A 13,182-nucleotide genomic window follows, 5' to 3' on the forward strand; every position below is an offset into this window, starting at 1 on the left:
CTGCTGGAGGTGAGGGTGCCACCAGCACCCTGTCCTGCCAGCCCCTTCCCCGGCCATCGCCTGCTCCGAGCCGCTCACAGCTCCAGGCAAACCCCCCCTGCGGCTCGCAAGGGGCCCCCGCCGTGTGCGGGGGGCTGTCGGGTCACGCAGCAGCACGTGCCGCCTGCCCCGGCCGCCCCTCCACCGTGGGGGGCCCTGTCCGGTGCAGGGACACCACATCCTGCACCGGTGGCTGTGGGAGGGACTGGACCCATGCTGTGTCCCCGGCCAGCGGAGCCACCCGTGCCGCAGAGGCACCGGCGCTCGCCCGCAGCCGGACGGGGTTAACGGGGTGGCTGGCTCTGTCCTGGCCTCCTCCCCGGGTGGGGTGCACCCGAGGGTGGGGTGCGCCCGCGCCGCTGGGCAGGGTCACCGCAAGCTGCCTGAGTCACTTGGCCCAACTGGCCCTGCCCCGCCGTGACCCGTGCCGTCAGCCCCCCGACGCCAGGGAGGAGCTGTGCCCCATCCAGGGGGTCACCGTCACCGAGTACCCTCCCCGGCACAGCCCCCAGCCCCTTCGCTGATGCCGCTGCCAGGTCCCACCGCACCCCAACATTATGGCCAAGCCGTTGGTGCTTGGCACGAGGACCGAGCAGAGCCGAAAAAGCATCATGGAGGCCTCGTGAAGCACTTTTGGGGGCTATGGGGGCTGGGGGCAGGCCCGGCACCCCTCACCGCCGCCATGACCCTCGAGGTGGCTCCAGCAGCCTGAGGGTGCTGGTTGGCGGGCAAAGCCCTGGCGCAGGGTGCCGGGCACGCCTGCGGTGCCACCACCGTGCCAGGCCGCCCGGGTGGGCAGCGCCGGAGCCCAGCCAGGCCAGGGTTGGTTTTGCAATGCCAGGGTCGGGTTTCGCTGACGTGTCGGTACTGCAACCAGCTGCTGACTCCAAGTCTCTCTCGTCCCTTTAATTACGCTGGCATTTCCTTCCCTCCCCGCCTGCCAGGCTCCCCGCTCCAGGCAGGTTCGGCTGGCCTGGCTGCGGCCACGGCCACACATCCCCGCCTCGCCATGGGCGCCGGGCAGGCCGGCAGGGTTGCTCCACCCGCACGCCTCCACCGCCTCTCCTTCGGCATCACCCCGCTCCGCCGGCACGCGCCGGCATCCCGCCCTCGCGCCCTGATGCTATTTTTCAAGGCAGTGAGGGGTTAACCTGGCCCAGGCTCGCTGGGGTGCTCACCCCTCCGAAACAGGGAGGCAGGGGAACAGCCCCCCCAGGCCCCGGGGGGGTCCCCAACACGGAGAGGGGGCCCCGGTTCTGCTGGAGGTGTTAGGACCGCCCTGCCAGCGGCCTGCTGCTGCCTTGGCTGGGCTCCCCTGCGCCTGCACCGCAGATATTTGCCGAATTATTCATATTTTCCGGCTGCAGGGAGGATCTGGGCTCAGATTCCCCCAGTCCCGGCTCAGCCTTTCCCTGCCAGCCTGCTGGGGTGGGAGCGCCGTGTCCCCCCTCCCCGCCTGCAGCCCCCCGGGCCGGGCCGTCCAGCTGCCTGCCCAGGGCAAGGGACTCGGCAAGGGACGCCCTGCTTCGCACCCGCCACGTGTTTTAAGGACGAGGCCGATGCCGTCACCGCACCGCGGGGTGACACCTGCACAGGAAGGGCCGGAGGAGCCCTCCTGGGGGTCCCTGCCTCTCCCCGCAGCTCGGGGACACGGCTGTTCTCCCCGGGGACCCGGGCACAGCCAGGATGTCCCTTCCCGCACCGGCGAGCGAGGCCCCGCGACCGAACAAAGCCACCGTTGTTGCCGGCAGGCAGCCAAGCCGGTGGGCTGCCTCCTCGGCTGGCGGGCACCGGCGCAGGCAGGATGGGGGCCCTGCACGAAGCCAGGCCCTGGGCTCTGTCCCCGTCACCGCAGGGAGGGATGCAGTGCCAGGCAGGACGCAGGCACTGCTCCCCTCCCTTACGCCCCCCCAAAACAAGCCCATGTCGGCACGTGCCCCCTCCCGAGACCCAGCCGGGGGGGAGATGCAGGATTAAACCCTTAATCCTCCTCCCCTTCAACCCACCCTGCGCCGCCGCAGCTCCCACCTCCTCCCGGGCTCCCCTCCCTATTTAATTAAAGTTTCCGCAGCAGCCCCAGAGGAATGCAGGCCTGGTTATTGCATTCCCCAGGGCTCTCGCCGGCCCCTCGGTCCCGCTTCTGCCCCTTTGACCCAGCCGCGCTCCCCGACTCAGGTGCAGGCAAGGAGAAAAACCAGCAGAGCCGCTTTCCTGGCAGCCAAACCGCCTCCGGAGGAGGCCAAACACCGGCAGAGGTTGGGAGGAGGGCGGCGATGCTGCCACGCGCGGCCCCGGCAGCACGGGCAGATTCCTACGGCGTGACTGGGGCGGCCGTGGCTGTCCCCGAGCGTTTCCTCCTGCCGCGTCCCGCCGGCAGAGCCAGCCGGGCAGGCAGCGCTTGCGTCAGGGCCACCCGGTGAGGCCACCCGGCCTTGGCGTGGTGCGGGGAAAAATAGTAATTAGTGTCATCCTTGACGGCGGCACTGCCCAGCGCCGTGTGGGCAGCGGCACGGCCCCGGCTGGGTCAGGCCAGTCCGGCCGCCCCGGTCGTGGCAGGATGAGACCTGTTGGCATGGGGCACGTCGGCTGGAGTGGGTGTGGGAGGGACACGAGTGGGGTTTTTTGGTTGGGAAGAGGGGTCTTGGAACTGGAGCATCATCCTTGCTGGGATGCACTGGCTCTCGTGGCAGCTGCCAGCCAAGGGAGCCAGGCAAGGGACACTTAGCCCACGGTGGCCCAAAGTCACACCTGGACAGGGTGGCGGGGGCCAGCCTCCCCTGACGCATGCCGGGTGACGATGAAGCACGCAGGGAGCTGGCAGCAGGAGAGGCAGTGGGGCATCCCCGCCAGCCAGGCTGGCCGGTGGCCCTGCTGGCACGCGTCCCTCTGCACCAGCCAAGGGGGAACCCTCGCCAGCACTGCCCGAGGACCCCGCTCGGCCCCACAGCGGGTCAGCAACCCAGGACGCTGGCCCCTGAGGACAGGCAGGGCCAGGGCAGCCAAACCCCACCCCAGCCGAGCCCTCTGCTGAGGAGGGTGGTGGTGGTGGTGGTGGACACGGCTGCCAGCAGCTCCCACCTCTGCCTGACCCCAGAGGGCGAGTCCTGCTGCCACGTCTGCGGGGACAGGGCGAGCATGGGATCAGCCCAGGAGTGTGCCGGTCCCATGTGGGTCCTGGAGTCCTTCTGCTGGCAGGGTGGGTTGCAGCCACCCAGCCACAGCTGGAGGGAGCTGGGCTCCACGTTACCCATGGCCACATCTCTGGGATGGGAGCAGCACCAGGCCAAGGTCCCCAGGCCAGACCCCGGTGCATCCCAGCAGGACAGGCGCAGGCAGGCACAGGGGACCTGGGACCCTGCCTGCACCCTCATCCCTGCCCGCTGCAGTGCCGCCACCCCAGCCCGGCCGAGGCCTCGTCACCGGCCCAGGTGGGGGATGGCCCGGTGCCCCCCAGCTCGGCCGAGGCCTTGGGGGGAGCCAGGCATGCCGACCCCCAGCCGAGGCCTGGAGCGAGGTGCTGGCCCCGTGTGCCCTGCCTGCAGCCGAGGCCCGGGTGACACCCTGTCACCCGCGGAGGGCAGCCGGCCCTGGGTGCCCCGTAGCCCGGCCGAGGCCCACCGGGCCCCCTCAGCCCCGCCGCCCGCCCCACCCCGAGCCCCCCGGCCGCCCAGCAGAGCCCCCTCCCGCCGGCGGGCCGCCGCCCCGCGATGCCCCGGCCCGGTGGCGAGGGGAGGGCCGGGGCAGCGGCGCCGAGGACGCGGGACTCACCGGGGCGGCGCGGGCCGGGGCGGTCAGTCCATGGCGGCGGCAGCGGCCGGCGGCCGGGCGGGCGCTCCCCTCTCTGGCGGCGCCGGGCGCGGGGGGCGGCTTTAAAACCGCGGGGGGGCGGAGCCTGCCCTCCCGCCGCCTTCCCATTGGCTGGGGGGGACAGGGGAGGAGGGGTGGGGCACGCGCTGCCCCCCCCAAGGCTCCGCCCACTGCGCACCTGGGGCCCGGCACGGGGCGGGACCCCCCGGACCCCCCGGACCCCCGGCAGCTCCGGGAGCCCCAGGGTCACCGGGACCCCCCGGACCCCCGGAACCCCCCGGGACCCCCGGCAGCTCCGGGACCCCCAGGGTCACAGGGACCCCCCGGACCTCTGGCAGCTCCAGGAGCCCCAGGGTCACCGGGACCCCTGGAGCCCTGGGAGCTCCAGGACCCCCGGGGTCACCGGGACCCCCAGAGCCCCCTGGACCCCCAGCAGCTCCAGGAGCCCCAGGGTTACAGGGACCCCCCAGAACCCCCTGGACTCCCGGGAGCTCCAGGAGCCCCACGGTCACCGGGACCCCCAGGACCCCCCGGACCCCCAGCAGCTCCAGGAGCACCCAGGGTCACCGGGACCCCCTGGACCCCTGGCAGCTCCAGGACCCCCAGAACCCTCCAGGGCCCCCCAGGACCTCCAGCATCCCTGGGGCCAGGGTACCTGGGATCCCAGCATCCCTGGTGTGTATAGGGGTAGGTGCAGGTATAGGTGCAGGTATAGGTGCAGGTATAGGTGCCTCCCTCATGTCCCTGGCATCCCTGGCACCTCCAGCACCCCTAGGCCCCCAGCACCCCTGTTAACGTCAGGGGCTGGGTGTCCTTGGCACCCCAGGGACCCCAGCACCCCCATGCCCCTGCCACCGTCTGCTGGGGGACAGGGGAGCAGTGGGTGGCCCTTGCCATGGCTGCCCCCGTGTCCCGGTGACGGCAGAGCTGTGCCGAGCACCGCAGGACAACGCTTGCCGTTCGGCACCGGGAGGATGGCACGGGCCGGGCTGGGACAACCCAGGGTGCCCTTGTCCCAACCCTGGGCCCCGGTGGCGGCGGCAGTGCTGGTGACGGTGACCACAGCCGGGCAGGTGACCCCGGTGCCTGCCACAGCCACACCAGTGGTGTTTGCCTACATTGTGCCAACAGTCCTGGGGCAGAACCGTGCCACCCAGCCACCCACGGCAGCACCGGGGTGTCCCTGCCGCGGGCACCCCTGCCGTGGGGAGCTGCCGGGGCTGGGGCAGGAGCGCAGCACAGCCTTTGTTTTCCCGTATTTCCTCAAAGTCGTTTGGCGTAAAACACCGGCACGGCACGGCACGGCACGGCTCCCTGCCCTCGGCACAGCCACAGAAATGTCAACTCGAAAGTAACAGATTGTCCCTTTGTTCCGCGCAGAGCGGCCTGCGGAGCTCCCTCCTCCGCCCCTGCCGAGGGAAGGCAGCGAGGTGGCTCCGTGCTCCTCGTCACCGCTGTCCCCTCCAGCCACCGAGCGCTGCCCTGGTCGTGGCCACCTCTGGCCACCGAGCATCCCCGTGGTCATCGTCCCCTCCGGTCACCGAGCGTCCCCCCCCCAGCCACGGTCCCCTGCGGCCACCGAGCACCCGCCGGCCACAGGCTGGGCCAGGGCACAGGACAAGGAGCAGGGACGCGCTCCAGCTGGCGCAGCCCTGGCCACGGGGCGCTCCCGGGGCTGGCTGGCACGGCAGGTGCCGGGCGAGGCGGGCGGCGTGCCGGGGTGTGCCACGCGCCCGCCCCAAACTGGCCGAGCCGGCCCAGCCAGCCCAGGGGCTCCCCTGCGGGTGCCGGTGGCTTCCCCAAGCGGGGCTGAGTGCCATCGCTGGGCGCAGGGCACAGGGCTGGGAGCGAGATGCCCCGCGGCTGGGCACGGCTTCGCGGCAGGCACCACGCAGCCGGGGCTGGAAGCAACCGGTGGTGCCGGCGGTGCCGTCCTGCTGCACACCCGTCACCATGGGGCGGGACGGTGAGGGTGGTGCCATGGGGAGCTGTAAGTCAGGGGAGCAGCCTGGCACGCCGAGGGTACCCCCCGGCACCGGCGCTGCCGTAGGAAGGGCCTGATCCTGCCCCGCGCTTCCCCAGGACGGGGTTTGGGGTGTGCGCCAGTGGGGGAAGGTGCGGGATCCGGCCCCGCGGCCCTCAGGGTGCTGCGCCAATGGGTGCCCCCGGCTCAGCACCCTTCTTCTCTTGCAGGGCGGCCGTCCCGCTGTACGACGCCGATACGGGGCTGCTGGTGTTGGCGGGGAAGGTGAGGTCCCACGGCCACGGGGTGCATGTGGGTGCAGTGGGGTGCTCCCCGCAGCCCCGCTCATGCCCTGTCCCCTCCGCCTCTCTTCCAGGGAGAAAACCTCCTGTACTGCTTCGAGGTGGCACCCGCGCAGCCGGCGCTCACCCAAGGTAAGCAGGACACGTCCCGCGCTGCCGGCAGCCCCAAGGGCCTCGCTGCTGCCCGCGCTGCCTGCTCCACGCCTGCCCTGCCCGTCCCCCAGTGACCCAGTGCCGGACGGAGGGCAGCACGCGGGGCCTGGCCGCCGTGCCACGCCTGGCCCTGGACGTCATGGCCTGCGAGGTGCTCCGCATCCTGCAGCTCACCGACACCGCCCTCGTCCCCGTCAGCTACGTGGTACCACGCAAGGTAAGGGAGGCACTGCGTCACGGGTGCCTGGTGACATCTCATGGGTGCCACCTCAATGGCGCTGGGTGACAAAGAGTTCCCAGGTGCAGGGGGACCCCGGTCCCCAGCCTGAGGGGAGCGGGAGAGGAGGGAAACCTGGGTGCTGGAGGCTGAAACCAGGGTGCCGATGGTGGGTAATGGAGCAGGAGGGTGGGTGCTGGGTGCTGGAGGCTGAGATCTGGGTGCTGATGGCGGGTAGTGGTGACTGGAAGGTGGGTGCTGGGTTCTGGGTGCTGAAATCTGGGTGGGTAACGGAGGCTGGGTTTGCCGGGTGCTGGATTTGGGAAGCTGGGTGCTGCGTGCAAGATGCCGGGTGCTAGAGAGTGGTTCCTGACAGCAGGGTGCTACCTGCTGGGTGCTGTTGTGCAGTGGGTGCTGGGTGCCAGATCCTGAATGCCGGGTGGTTAAAGCAGCTTTAAAGCGTTTGAGATTTGGGTGCTGGGTAGCAGCGTCTGGGTGCTGGAGGGAGGATCCTGGGTGTCAGATCCTGAATGCTGGGTGCTTAAAGCTGGGTGCTGGGTGCTGAAACACGGGCACTGGGTTCTGCAAGATGTGATGCTGGGTGCTGTTTTGGAGGCTGGCTGTGTTCAGGGGTGCGCAAGGCAGCCCAGCGCCAGGCAGTGTCTGACACCTACAGGCTTCGGTGCACAGCTCGTGGGGACGGGGCTCCGTGGTCGGAGGGGCTGGGGTGCCCAGGGGTCCCTGGGGGTGCCAGGGGGTGTCCAGGGGTGCCTTGGGCCAGGCGGTGCCAGCTGGCAGCAGGATGGGGGCTACAGGGTTTTGGGGACACCCACCTTGCCCCGTCCCCTCTTCTGCAGTCCGTCCAGGACTTCCACGAGGATCTGTTCCCTGACTGCACCGGGACGCTGCCGGCCACCGGTGCCCAGGCCTGGTGGGCAGGGGACAGCCAGCAGGTCAGTGTCACCCAGGGGGGCGTCCCAGCCAGTGGCATGGCCCGGGGCTGCCACTGGCCCCTGCCCACCGCTCTGCCCGCCGGCAGGTGAGGAGGGTGAGCCTGCACCCCGCGCGGAGACCCACGGAGACCTTCAGCTCCCCTGTCATCGCCAGCACCCAGCTCCAGGCAGCCGACACCAGCTCCACTGACGCCGACCGGAGTGTGAGCACGGGGCCCCGGGGAGCGCACTGGGGTGCCAAGGGGTCGGGGGGTCCCCGCTGCTCTTGTCCCACAGGGAAGGGGAGGGCTGGGACACCGGTTCCCCCTGCTCACCCACTCTCTCTCCCATAGGAGGGCAGCGGCTACTCCTCACCCTCCTCGCTGGCCTCGCCGAGCAGCACCGCCACCTCCCTCTCGGCCAGCACCGGCCCCTCCAGCGGCTTTGCCAGCAGCCCCAGCCAGAAGTCGCTGCAGAGCATTTTGGGTGAGCGGGCGGTGGGGCAGGCTCGGTGTCCCCCCAGCTGGGTCCATGCCGCGGTGGGGACACCCGGGGCGCTCACCCGTCCCCCGCCTGCCCCAGGGCCCAGCTCCCGCTTCCGACATACGCAGGGCAGGGTGCTGCACCGCGACACCCACCTCACCAACCTGCGGGGGCTCAGCCTCACCACGCCGGGCGAGTGCGACGGCTTCTGCGCCAACCACCAGCGCGTCGCCCTCCCCCTGCTCTCCGCCGGCGGCCAGATCGCCATCCTTGAGGTACCCCCGGCGCGGCGCGGCGGCTGGCACGGCACCGGTGGGTGCAGCGCGGGTGACCCCCTGGCTCTCTCCCCCAGCTCTCCAAGCCGGGCCGCCTCCCCGATGCGGCCATGCCCACCATCCAGAACGGCGCGGCGGTGGCCGACCTCTCCTGGGACCCCTTCGACCCGCGGCGCCTCGCTGTCGGTACGCACGCCGTCCCTGGGGCAGGGCACCGGGCTATTCCCTGGCACCAGGCACACCAGATCACTGGCTTAACCACTGCCCATCCATTTCGGTGCCGCAGCGGGTGAAGACGCCAAGATCCGGCTGTGGCGGATCCCTGAGGGAGGGCTGCGGGAGACGCTGCAGGAGCCCGAAGCTGTTCTCCGAGGTGAGGGGTGTGCAGGGAGGCACACGAGCACCCAACATCGGGGACAAGCCACCCCGGCGGTATCCCCATCCTCGTGCAGATGGGGACGGCCACACACAACTCACCCTTACCAGGTCACACGGAGAAGATTTACTCCATCCGCTTCCATCCCGTGGCATCCGATCTCCTGGTCTCCTCCTCCTACGACATGACGGTGAGGATCTGGGAGTTGAGCACCAGTCGGGAAGCCTTGTGCCTGCGGGGACACACCGATCAGGTAAGGGATGACACACTTGGGGACACCCAAGGGACGTGTTTGGCCAGGCAGGGGACATGAGGGGGACACCCCATCCATCCCCCCAGATCTTCAGCCTGGCTTGGAGCCCCGATGGGAAGAAGCTGGCGACGGTGAGCAAAGACAGCCGTTTACGGCTCTATGAACCCCGGCGCAGCCCTCAGCCTCAACAGGTACGATCGCGGCGGCGGGGACGGGATGGAGAGCTGGGGGTGCGGGCAGGTGCCCGCGGCGGGGGGAACCCCCGCCGCGGGCACCTGCCCGCACCCCCAGCTCTCTCTGAGCAGGCAGGGTGACCTTCACCCCACACAGGAGGGTCCGGGTCCCGAGGGGGGCCGTGGAGCACGCCTGGTTTGGGTTTGCGGTGGCGACTACCTCCTGGTGTCCGGCTTCGATAGGTAAAGAGGGGGACACACACCGGGGCAGGGGTCCCCAAGGGACACCGTGCCCCCTCCCCCCCATATTGTCACCTCCCTGCAGCCGCAGCGAGAGGAGGATCCTCCTCTACCGGGCGCAGGCTCTGCCTGAGGGACCCTTGTCCGTGCTCGGCCTCGACGTGGCTCCTTCCACCCTCCTGCCCTTCTACGATGAGGATACCAGTGTTGTCTTCCTCACCGGCAAGGTGAGGCTTTGCCCTCCCAAAAAACTGGGGGGGCTACCTGCCTACAGCACCCCAACAGTGCTGAGGGACCCTCTGTGCACCCCCTGCCAGCCCCCATCTCTCTCCATCCCCAGGGTGACACCAGAGTCTTCCTCTACGAGGTGACACCTGAGCCCCCCTATTTCCTTGAGTGCAACAGCTTCACCTCCAACGAACCCCACAAGGTAAAGGGGGGGCCTGCTGGGGCCACACTGCCTGTCCCTGACCCCCCTGCCTGCGCTGCCAGACCCGCGGCAGGCCCCGCTCACGCCTCCGCCCCATCAGGGCTTCGTCTTCTTGCCCAAAACGGCGTGCGAGGTGCGGGAGGTGGAGTTCGCCCGGGCGCTGCGCCTGGGGCAGAGCACCCTCGAACCGGTGGCTTTCCACGTGCCACGTGTCAAGGTAAGCGGCGGAGACCCAGCCGTGTTTGGGGGGGACGTAGGAGGCAGGGGACCCCCCCTCAGTGCCCCTTGCCCCCACAGAAGGAGTACTTCCAGGACGATATCTACCCGCCGACCCGCGTGTGGTGGGAGCCGGCCCTCAGCGGCAGCGCCTGGCTGGCGGGGCAGGACGGGCAGCAGCGCCGCGCCAGCCTGCGGCCGGCCGACATGACGCCAGGTGGGTGCGGAGGGGCAGGGGCGAGGACCCCGGGCCCACAGGGATGGCCGTGGGGTGCGTGGGTGCGGGTCAGCCGCGGAGCGAAGCCCTCCTGCCCCACAACGCCGCCGCTCTCCCAGTGAGCGAGGCCCCGAAGGAGGCTCCGGCGCGCAAGTTCGTCCCTGCGTCCGTCTACCTGGAGGAGAAGTCTGACGAGCAGAAGAAGGAAGAGGTGAGTGCTGGGGCACCCCGGGACCACCACCCTGCCGCGGGGGGCCAGGGCTGGGGGCAATGCCCCGGGCCCTACGGCTCTGCCCTTCCTCCCTGCAGCTCCTGAGCGCCATGGTGGCCCGGCTTGGCAACCGGGATGACCCGCTGCCTCAGGACTCCTTCGAGGGGGTGGACGAGGACGAGTGGGTAGGTGCTGGGGGGGGGACACGACGACCCCCGGGGCCGGGGCCGCCTCCCTCACCCCCACCGGGCCTCCCGCAGGACTAGGCCAGACCCCGGCACCCCGAGGACCACGCCGGGGACCCCCAAACCCGCCCGGGCCCGGCGGGGACGATGAAGAGGAGGAAGAGGAGGAGGGGGGGGGGCGCGGCGGGGCCCGGCTCGGCTGAGGGGAGGCGCGGCAGGGCCGAGGGCCGCGCCCCGCAGCGGGCCGGGCAGCGGCGTTGGACCCCACACCCAGCGCGGGCAGGCCCCGCTATTAAAGCCGCTGCACCACCACCCGTCTCCTGCCGTGATTGCGGGCCGGGGGGGGGGGGGGGACCGGGGGACGGGGACACAGGGGACCGGCCCGGGGGTAGGCCGCGGCCTAGGCCTCGGCCTCGCCCGCCCTCTGCGCATGCGCAGCTACCGGCGGGACATGCGGGACGGCGCGGCCGCCAGGGGGCGCTCTGTCCCGGTGGAGGCGGCGCTCTGTCCCGCGTTGCCGCTACCTCGGTGGTCTCTGCGACCTTCGCTCCTTGACCCCGTGACCGGCGGGGGCGGAAGCGGCGGCGGGGCCATGGTGAGAGGCGGCGGGGCCGGGGCCGGGCCGGCAGCGGGGACCGGGCCCGGGGAGGGAGGGACGTGGCCCGGGGAGGGAGGGACCGGGCCCGGGGAGGGGGAACAGGGCCCGGGGTGGGGGGGACATGGCCCGGGGAGCGGGGGACCGCCTGGGCATGGCCCGGCGACGGCGGGACAGGGTCCGGAGAGGCGGGGGATGATGCTGAGCAGGGCCCGGGGACACGGCAGGGCCCGGGGAGGTGCGAGAAAGCCGGGGACGGGGCCTGGGGAGAGGGGACAGGGCCGGGGGGGGACAGGGCAGGGCCCCGGGGGGCTCGGGGAGAGGGGACGGGGCCCCGTGGCGGCTGTGACAGCAGGGTGTCCCCGCAGGCCAAGTACCTGGCGCAGATCATCCTGGTGGGGGCCCAGGTGGTCGGACGGGCCTTCATGCGGGCGCTGCGCCAGGAGTTCGCAGGTAGGAGCCGAGCTGCCGTCCCACGGCGCTGGGCACCGCACGGCGTCCCCACAGCCCGGCCCGGGACACGGCCGTACCCCCCCTTCCCCACCCCCTTCCCCAGGGCACCCCGGCACCCCCCCGTCCCCCCCAGGCTTGTCGCAGGGTGACAGTCAGAGCCCGCATCCTGGTGCCAGCCTAACAGCGTTTGAGCTCCCAGCAGCCATCCCAGGCGCCAGCGCGGACCTGGCACCGCTGCCGGGCTCCGAGACATCCCGGCAGCCCCAAAGGGCAGAGCGGGGTGGTCCCCTAGGACCCTGCCCTGCCTGCTTCTGCCTGCCCGCAGCCTGCCTTGCTGTGGGCACCGACAGCGAACGAGTGGCCACCTCCCCCCGGTTCCCACCATGGGGACCTCGTCCGGGTGACCCCCGCGGGCTGAAGGCAGCGTGAGGAGGGCAGAGGGGTGGAACCGGGATCTGAGCACCTTGGAGCCCACGGGCTTTGTCACCCGGCCCCTGCCCGAGGCCTGGAGGTCCCGGGGGGGCTGTGTTGCGGGGACTCACGCTCTGGGTGTCTCCGGGCAGCGAGCCGAGCGGCGGCAGATGCGCGAGGGCGCTCGGAGAGGCCCCAGTCCGCCGCAGCCTCCAGGATCATCGGCATCAGCCTCCAGGAAGCCCAGCAGATCCTCAACGTCTCGAACCTCAACCCGGAGGAGATCCAGAAGGTAGAGGCTCCCTTGGAGCTGGGGAGAGACGGTGCTGGCAGGGCCCTGCCCTCCCCGCGGCCGCTGCCTGGCGTAGGGCTGATGGCTGGTCCCCGGAGGGAGCGTGGCTGCTGTCCTGGGCCCAGTTAATCCCAGTCTGAGGTTTCCCTGCCCCAGCTGGAGGAGCGTGCCAGCAGCTTGCGGGCGTTAGCAGCCTGCCAGGTTCGGCCCCTGCGTGTGCCTGGCGGTGCTGCTCAGGGAAGGGGCCGTGGGCTCCCCGGAGGTGCCTGACCAGGAGCGTGGGGGTCGGGCAGAGCCAGCCACGTCCCCGAGATCGCGCTCGTCACCTCCAGCACCACCGGGGGGAGCAGGAGGCTGCCGGGGTTCAGGGCTGGTGAGGGCGGAGGAGATGAATCTGACAGGGAGCTTCTCTTTGGCAGAACTACGACCACTTGTTCAAGGTGAACGACAAATCGGTGGGAGGCTCCTTCTACCTGCAGTCCAAGGTGAGCAAAGGGAGGAGAGGAGGGGGGCTGCGCTGGCCCCCAGCACCTTCCCCTGCCTGGGATTTGGGAGAGAGCGGAGCCTGAGCGTTGCCGCGGTTGAGGCGGGGAGGGGACGGCCCCGTCCCTCCATGTCACCCTGTCACCCCATCCCCGTGTCCCACAGGTGGTGAGAGCCAAGGAGCGGCTGGACGAGGAGCTCCGCATCCAGGCCAAGGACGAGAAAGAGAAGGGGTGGAAAGCCGAGACGTGACTCCCGCTGTCCCCACACCCCGTGTCCCTCACCCTTAACTTATAGGTAGCCAATAAATACCGTGTCCTCCAGCGCCTGGCCTGGCTGCTCTGCGCCCCGGGGAGGGAGAGGGGACTTCCCCACCTCCGCCCCGGAGGGGATCGGCCCCATGAGCGGCTGGCGGGGCCGGGATTTGCCCTGGGGAGGAGGAGGAGGGAGGTGGCTGGGGAAAAAGGGGTGTCCCT

The 13,182-nt window shown here is 71.0% G+C and overlaps 2 protein-coding genes across 3 annotated transcripts in view; both read left to right on the plus strand.

The window, feature by feature from the left end:
* Nucleotides 1-10,688, plus strand: part of LOC309591557 (coronin-7-like) — a 38,723-nt gene extending 28,035 nt beyond the window's left edge. The window contains exons 10-28 of one of the 2 annotated variants that reach the window (XM_082314077.1): nt 6,040-6,094; nt 6,186-6,243; nt 6,336-6,481; nt 7,339-7,434; nt 7,521-7,637; nt 7,767-7,899; nt 7,996-8,171; nt 8,249-8,357; nt 8,458-8,544; nt 8,658-8,800; nt 8,887-8,991; nt 9,131-9,216; nt 9,299-9,440; nt 9,554-9,643; nt 9,744-9,860; nt 9,941-10,076; nt 10,196-10,287; nt 10,386-10,472; nt 10,548-10,688. In XM_082314077.1, the coding sequence (XP_082170203.1) occupies nt 6,040-6,094; nt 6,186-6,243; nt 6,336-6,481; nt 7,339-7,434; nt 7,521-7,637; nt 7,767-7,899; nt 7,996-8,171; nt 8,249-8,357; nt 8,458-8,544; nt 8,658-8,800; nt 8,887-8,991; nt 9,131-9,216; nt 9,299-9,440; nt 9,554-9,643; nt 9,744-9,860; nt 9,941-10,076; nt 10,196-10,287; nt 10,386-10,472; nt 10,548-10,553 (1,981 nt within the window). In that variant the 3' untranslated portion in view covers nt 10,554-10,688. Of the gene's footprint in view, nt 1-6,039; nt 6,095-6,185; nt 6,244-6,335; nt 6,482-7,338; nt 7,435-7,520; nt 7,638-7,766; nt 7,900-7,995; nt 8,172-8,248; nt 8,358-8,457; nt 8,545-8,657; nt 8,801-8,886; nt 8,992-9,130; nt 9,217-9,298; nt 9,441-9,530; nt 9,644-9,743; nt 9,861-9,940; nt 10,077-10,195; nt 10,288-10,385; nt 10,473-10,547 lie in introns of those variants that run through there. The other variant, XR_014228379.1, reaches the window with a different exon arrangement.
* Nucleotides 10,689-10,961: 273 nt separating this feature from the next.
* On the plus strand, nt 10,962-13,109 carry PAM16 (presequence translocase associated motor 16). The gene is made up of 5 exons (XM_082314081.1): nt 10,962-11,067; nt 11,436-11,520; nt 12,084-12,223; nt 12,643-12,708; nt 12,872-13,109. Exons 1-5 carry the CDS (start codon nt 11,065-11,067, stop codon nt 12,956-12,958), a joined length of 381 nt encoding a protein of 126 aa, XP_082170207.1. The 5' UTR covers nt 10,962-11,064; the 3' UTR covers nt 12,959-13,109.
* Nucleotides 13,110-13,182: the final 73 nt, after the last annotated feature.

This window comes from Platalea leucorodia (assembly GCF_965183815.1).
Source record: "Platalea leucorodia genome assembly, chromosome: 5".
NCBI lineage: Eukaryota > Metazoa > Chordata > Aves > Pelecaniformes > Threskiornithidae > Platalea > Platalea leucorodia.